This window comes from Mus pahari, chromosome 7, assembly GCF_900095145.1.
Source record: "Mus pahari chromosome 7, PAHARI_EIJ_v1.1, whole genome shotgun sequence".
Taxonomy (NCBI): Eukaryota; Metazoa; Chordata; class Mammalia; order Rodentia; family Muridae; genus Mus; species Mus pahari.
The window spans coordinates 93,296,626-93,304,432 of NC_034596.1; the positions used below are offsets into that span (position 1 = coordinate 93,296,626).

At 39.6% G+C, this 7,807-nt stretch overlaps 1 protein-coding gene across 8 annotated transcripts in view; it reads right to left on the minus strand.

The window, feature by feature from the left end:
- Window positions 1–7,807, minus strand: part of Eml5 (EMAP like 5) — a 114,225-nt gene that overhangs the window by 13,167 nt on the left and 93,251 nt on the right. For 7 of the 8 annotated variants that reach the window (XM_021201910.2, XM_021201909.2, XM_029540726.1 and 4 more), the window contains 3 exons: window positions 6,235–6,255; window positions 2,003–2,176; window positions 1,489–1,697 (listed from right to left, as the gene is read on the minus strand). In XM_021201910.2, the coding sequence (XP_021057569.1) occupies window positions 1,489–1,697; window positions 2,003–2,176; window positions 6,235–6,255 (404 nt within the window). The remainder of the gene's footprint in view (window positions 1–1,488; window positions 1,698–2,002; window positions 2,177–6,234; window positions 6,256–7,807) is intronic. The other variant, XM_029540727.1, reaches the window with a different exon arrangement.

Below are 7,807 nucleotides of genomic sequence, written 5' to 3' on the forward strand. Positions count from 1 at the left end.
TCTTTCTTTCTTTCTTTCTTTCCTTCCTTCCTTCCTTCCTTCCTTCCTTCCTTCCTTCCTTCCTTCCTTCCTTCCTTCCTTAAGATTTGATTTATGTGAGTACACTGTAGCTGACTTCAGACACACCAGAAGAGGGCATCAGATCCCATTACAGATGGTTATGAGTTACCATGTGGTAACTGGGAATTGAACTCAGGACCTTTGGAAGAGCAATCAGTGCTCTTAACCACTGAGCCATCTCTCTCTGGCGCGCACACACACACACACACACACACACACACACACCCTTTATTTAAGGATTTTCTTTATAGAAAGGAAATCTACCTACAGCAAAGTTAGAGACCTCACTAAGTCCTGCAGATGTAGGCAGTCAATCACTACTTGGTGCCTCGCTACAGTTAGAATGTGCTTCAGCTGTGAACACCAGCATTCTTCCTCCTTTTCTCATCACATGGCTCCTCGTAAGTATGTCTGCAGGTTACGTTTTCATGTGTAGTTACAGCAGTTGAGAAATGCTGAACACAGACTTATCTTGTGAGGAGACATTCTGTCCATACTGCTGCCTCACATATTAAAAAGCCACCCCCCCATATTAGCTGTCAAGCTTGTTTGCTTATTTATTTTGACCAAAAATAATGGACACTTGGCTACATAGTAATTTTATAAATGAAGAAAGTTCATCTGCATGGGAAGATCAAATGCCAGGGTCATTCCAACCTGGGATTTTTTTTTTCCTGGAAACAAGTGATTGCTCTTATATTAAAAATATACAAGAGGTTCCATTTGTTTGATATTGATAGTTTTTTAAAAATTGTGTCCAACTGTTCTAACCTTGTAACTTCCTTTCTTAAAATATATATTGCCCACATATTTTTTAAAAGTCCATTTAGTTTTCTGTGGAACCAAAGAGTTTGAAAAGCCTAGCCAGGGCAGGGTATTAAAGGAGAGAGATGCGATTATAAACTGCAGACACAGGTAGATGGAATGACAGAAAGTAAGAGGCTCTTGACTACTCCACTAAGGGCAGGGACTGTGCTCTGTGCTCCCCTGAATCAGACAGTGGCTCAGAGCACTTCCAACCACAAGGTGAACAGGTCCCAGTGACAGAGCAGAGGACACATTACATCTAAATCTGTCCTGAAACCACCTGGATGTGGGCTCCTTTTCCCATAACACACATGAGGTGCTGGAGGAAGCACTAGGAGGCTCAGCTTTGTCACTTGCAGAGGTGACAAGCACACAGCCAATGAAGCCTTGGAGAATAGAAATGATCCAAGGATGCAAACACTGCGCAGAAATGACCTCATTCACTTTCTGCCACACCTTAATGGTTAAAAGGATCAGACTTTTAAAAGATGATTTATGTCCTTGACTGGGACTTGTAATGACTGTCGGGTTACAGTTCCCAGTCAGTATTCATGCTGCTTATGAATATACAGCAAGACAAATTCAAGATCACACCATCACACAGCACTTTAACAGACATACTGCACCAAATGCAACAGCAAGCATCGTCTGCATCCGGGCATCCTCCAGGGTGCTCAGAAGCCCCTTTTTGCTGAGAAGAGCCCTTCCTGCCAGGGTCCAGAACTTCACGTGCTTTATACCCACAGAGACAAACTGGGTATCTGAATCTGGTCGAAATTCTGCTACAAAAATACGTTGGTTGTGCCCACCTCTGCTGGCAATTTTGGCCCCTGGTACAAAAGACACAACAAAATTTTCCAGGTTAGTATAAGAAGCAAGCTAATTAACAGACTTAATAATTTCCTCAAATTGCATAGTTTAAAACAATTATTTAACAATCACATGACCTGTAATCACAGTACATACATGTTCATAGTGATATATTTTATGATAAAACACATAGTGTGCTATGTGTTTTATAGGACTATAACAAAAATGGTTTCAATCACCAACTTAAGACAAATATATATTGCCTAATATTCTTGTGGTTTGTTGTTGTTGTTGTTTTTAATTACGTAAGTGAAAAGCAGCCTACCTTCCTGCCATCTCCAAATGGTTACAGTATGCTCTGGGTCTAGCCCTACAGACAGCAGCAGCTTCCCAGTAGCACTGAAGCTGACAGAACACACACCCTTTGAATGGGAGCATCTTAGTATAGACAACGTCTGCTTGTTCACTGCATCCCAGATGTGCACAGATGGGGCTGTAGCTGCACAAAGATAAAATCCAAGAGTTACAACCATCTCTACATTTCCACTTCTGAACCCAGCATACACCCACCTCAGAATATGGAGACAGTTATGTGCTTAAAGGGATGTAGTTTATAATAGCTCAAGACTGAAGCTAAATTTAAAAAAAGGAAATAAAAAGAAAAGGAAAGGGAAAAATACAGAATCCTTCAGGATACATTATAAATGGCACTCTCAAGAAAAGAGCATTTAGAGAAAGAAAACAGGCAATATTCAGAACTTGTCAAAGCAAGCTGTGTGCATAAGTACAGGAGGCAGAGGTCAGTGGGAGACCACAGGCTTAGTAATGCAAGGCTCTGGAGTGGGGAAATTCAGTTTTACACTTTCAGTCTTCATAGAGGTGCTATGGAAACTACACACACTTAACACAATGCACATGATGCATACAAGTAAACAACACTGATATCGTGGGAAAGCAATGCAAGGTACACACAACCAACAGGCAGCGAATGGCAGACCAGATGAACACATCATGTCCATGGGAAATTTAACTACATAGATGGGAATCTGGGAAAAGGCTACACACACTTGAAAATAAAGACTTTTAAAACACTACACCATGGATAGATAACACTGATACTCTTAAAGGGGTGTGCCTTATCTGCGGCTCTTTAAGTCCCTCTGCACCTCTTCCTGCCCTTCCTGGGAAATGAGCCAAGGGCTTCATGCTTGCTGAGTAAGTGCTCACTACTGAACTCCATCTCTGCCTGCTTTTCTTATTTTCTAAACTAAAATGTCATAGTTTAGTTTTGTATTAACTTCTTTTCAATGTATACCCTAAAAATTAAGTTAATTCAGCAGCTAATTCAGACTCAGGATATAAGCCCTCTTATGAAAACACTCGACATACTAAAGTCATTTGCTCAAATTATAAACTGTGAAGATGGAAAAACATTACAGAAGATAAGCTTCCTGGAATTATTTTATACAGGAGGAAATTCTGGTCTTAAAAAAATAAATTCTGATAAATTTGGACATTTTACACCATGATAAATCTAAGAACCCTTCAAATAAAGCAGTTAAATGAGAGAGATGAAGCTTTTGTTCAGTTTATCCAACTGTAAAACATGGATATATAAAATAAATAAATAAATAATAAAATGATTACTTATATGTGAAAACTCTGGGGACTGGAATTTATGTAAGTTGGTAGAGTGCTTGCCTAGTATGCATAAAGCATAGATTCTGACTCCCAGGTGTGCTGGCATACTTCTTTCTATATTTGGAGGACTCAGAAGGTGTGGACAAGAGAATGAGAGATCCAAAGTCATCCTCTTATGTATAGGGAATATCAGCTCTTGTCTTAAAAAAGCGGGGGAGGGAAAAATTATCAAAATTATTTGAGCATTAAACTGAATCCCTCATTCATTAAAAGTCAAAGCATAAGGCAGTGAGCAAGCCTGCAAGACAGTTCAGCAGGAAAATGTGCCTGCCACACCACAGAGCCAAGGTAGATGAAAAGGGAGCACAACTCCCCCATGTTGTCTTCTGACCTCTGCATGCATGCCAGGACACAAGTATACATCCAAACAAACATAAATGTAATTTTTAAATTTAAAAGTGAAATTACAGTACAAATTGATAAGAAATATAAAATGGCTTAAATTAAAAGTACAAATGCAGTAACTGCTATTATAATAGTATAGTTTTCTGAAAATGATAAACATTAAACATTTGTATGTCTGTTTACAAAAGGTACCTCTAATATATCTATATACTGTATTTGCTAAAATACAATGGCATAGATGATGGATTTTTAATAAATTATCAGTAAATATATTACAAATTAAAAGGAGTTCCATTTGTCTAAAATTCAAATAGCAAGTAATTTCCAACTGAATTACAGAATGTGTGTGTGTGTGTGTGTGTGTACGCGTGCGCGCACGCATGTGCACATGTGTGTATGGAGGGCAGAGGTGTTAGGTTCTCCAGTGAGTTACATACAGGCAGCTGTAAGTTTCCTGATGCAGATGATGGGACGTGAACTCAGGTTCTTTACAAGAACAGTGTGTACTCTTAGCATCTGAGCCTCCTCTCTAGCACCCTCTAACAGTTAAAAGTCTCAGGTCTCACATCAAGACCATCAACCCATTTTGACTTGTTTTCTGTACAGGGTGAGACACACAGATCTACTTTAATTCCCTACAAGTGGATATACAATTTCCAAAACAACCACAACAAGCGAGCAAACCAACAGTCAAAACAAAGTTAAATGCTGCTGGGGTTGGACTTGTGCACTGTTTATTCAGAGACGGGGTTCTGTGCCCCACGAGCAGGTTGCAGTCTGGACATGGGCATTGTACTGACCAATGTGCTCTAAAGAATGCTCCCTAATAACCTCTGATAGAATAAGAAAAGGCTCGAGCCTGTGACTGCACAGGAGAGAGGAAGGTGTGAACTGAGACTGAGTAGGGAGGTCTCAGGTGTGGACCACGGGAGAAGGAAGAAGGTAGGGGAAGGAGGAGGTCTCCAGGAGGCAGGATGAACCATGAGGATGGACCATGAGCACGTGGCCAAGAGAAAACCTCCCTGAGGACGCACATGGAGCAGAATGAACAAAACAAGAGCCAGTTGGCAAGTAACACTGGGCCTGTGGCTAAGATGTGGGTTAGAATAGCCCAGAACCTGCCGAGTTTAGGCTTATAGCTTGTTAATAAAAATGCCAGGTTTCTGTGTCTTTTATTTGGGAGCTATATGTGCTAGAGTGGGGCAGAACCCCCCATAAAGTTACTTCTATAAAATGCTATAAAACAGGTTTCTATATAGTGCTTATAACCTGTGAAATCCCATTGTGGAACTATATACTTGTGCACAGTACTGAAATGTCCTATCTAGTAAAGATATGAGATATGAACATAACCATTCCACTGTGCTGAGATATTACCAAAGCCACTGTGATGACCTGCGGAGCACAGCTGTGCCCAATAATGCTTCATTTATGGATACAGAAATTTGAATTCCATATGACTTTTGTTATGAGTTTTCTGATTTTTTTTCTCAAATCTCCAAATTGGTTTAACTAAGAAAAAGAAACAAAAGAAAACAACCATCTTCAGCTCATGTGCTACACAAAGCAAGTGCTGGGCTACATTTGGCCCAAGGGCGGCAGTTTGCTAATTAGTGGAGTAGTCGAAGCATAGGCTCATACTGCTCTCTAATAAAGAGCAAAGGACAGAAATTTCTGGGGAAGGTTTTCTTACTAAATTGCTAATACTTAATGCATTACAAAAATGAAAGTATAGTTGAAAAGCATAGATATTAGCGTAAATAAAAACAATGGACATATAAAAATATAAGTATATTAATTTAATTGCTTTCTAAAGTTCATGAAGCCATGGTCAAATTAGTTATAAAAATTACTTTTAAACATGTATATGATTTGTTGCTATGTGTTCAACAGCAGAAATAGCTTATAAATGAATACATTTTGTACTAGCTATATATTAGCAAGTTAGTGACAACAATTTGTGTGATGACTACATGTGATGGAAGAAAAATCTTCAGAATAGCTCAAGGTTCCCTTTAGAGGTCAAAACACTTATTACTCTGTGTGTGTGTGTGTGTGTGTGTGTGTGTGTGTTTAGGCATACACATGTGCACTTGTGTGTGGAGGCTAGAGGGTGACATGGCTTCACTCTTCTGCAGGTTCTGTTCACCTTACTTTTGAGACTGGAGCTTGCCCATTCGGCTTTGCTGTCTGAGGAGCAAACCCCAGAGCACACACACTTCCTGCTGCTGGGAAGTGTGTGTGCACTCACATGCCTGGTATTTTCACATGGGTTCTTTACCTCAGATACTCACCTTTGTGAGGCAAGCAGTTTACTGACTCAGCTATCTTCCCAGTTCCCACACCATTAAAAAAAAATACTATTATTACTGAAGATTAAAAAATGATGTTATTTGTCATTAATATCCTATAAGCCGTATGTGGCGCAGTAAGATGCTTGGACTTTTAGGGAGGAATATATTTGCATGTACCATTGTATAACTAAAGCAAAAAGCATTCTGTTTTCCTTACCTGACATGTCTGCAGAATCACCTATAATGATGAATAAGTAAAAAAAAAGTTATCTACAATAATATGGATAATAGCAGTAAATTTATAAAACACAATCATAATTTTTAAGTTATTTAAATAAAATATACAAAATTAGGTTTGCACAGACCTGAGTGGACTGAAGGAAGGCACTCACCTCCATTAGCTATGTATATTAACAACCTAGGAATGAGTTTTCATTCTTTCTTTGGGTGTATTTAATGAGCCATACATAGTTAATCATAATAATTTTCAAGTAATATAACATGAACCTTTTTGGGTTTATAAAATTCATTGCTAAGTTCATGTGGGAGGTTTGACGCATCTATGCCTGTAGAAAAGTATTGGTTCTGAGGAACATGGCAGAAAAGGTTATTAAATAACCCAGAAAGTAAAAGGGTTTCTTCATTGTAACTAAAGATTTTCTGCATGTATTTTACTTGACTTCCCTAACTTCTGAGCCAAACAACTGCCATACTGGGGTGTTCATCTGTGCCCACTTGCAAAACATCACCACAGCTGGGCATGATACTGGGCATGATCCCCTCACAGTGAGGCAGGGAGGTCAGGAGACCTGACCTGAGCATCTAGCCACTCTCACCAGCCACTGCAGCTAGGCCCTAACTGCACATGGCCTCGTGGAGGGGCTACAGTATCCAGGCTGAGGGAGACGAGGGGATGGGGTTCCATCTATGCAGCCATGGAAACGCCATCATCCCTGATAGATAAAGACCATCAGGTGTGGCCCCAAAGGGCATGTAGGAAACCCCTGACCCACAGTCTGTAAGTAATCCCAAGAGTGGTCCCCAGAGTGAACTCTGGTGAAGTGGTATCTTGGTTTATTTTTGGGATCTTAAGAGGAGGGACAAATGTTTATGACTCCCCCAGGGAAAGACCTTTAGAAATAATATGCAAGAAAGAAAAAAATGTGTATGGTAGACATGCCTAAAAGTAAAGCTTAAAGGAATGAGTGTGTAGCAAGAGAGAGAAGGAAGGGTATAAGCCCACTGAAGAGACGTGACATTTTTCTATGTCAACCAAGTCTTATACCCACCAATATGAAAATAGTGATTTCAAGGATAAATTGATAACATAGCATATAGGTATTTTTTATCAGGAATATGAGGAAAGTATTCGACTCTGCCATTTTTAGCTCTGAACATACTCTAGTAATTACCAACTGGTGAATAGACTTGACCCTGTATCATATGAAGAAAAGTTAATAGAATGGGGGTGTTGGTCTTAGTGATCAAGCTTGTCCTTGGATAAGAGAATAGGTTACAGATAAAAGCTGCAGCATTACAGTCTAAACTATCAGTTACCAGGAAATATACAATTATCCAATTAATTATGGTGTGTGTGTGTGTGTGTGTGTGTGCAAGTGCACACGTGGAGGTCAGAGGTTAACCTCCAGTAACTCTCCTTCTTAGGCACCAATTGCTTTTTTCTTTCCTTTTTCTCTTTCCTTTCTTTCTTTCTTTCTTTCTTTCTTTCTTTCTTTCTTTCTTTCTTTCTTTCTTTCTCCTCCTCCTCCTCCTCCTCCTCCTCCTCCTCC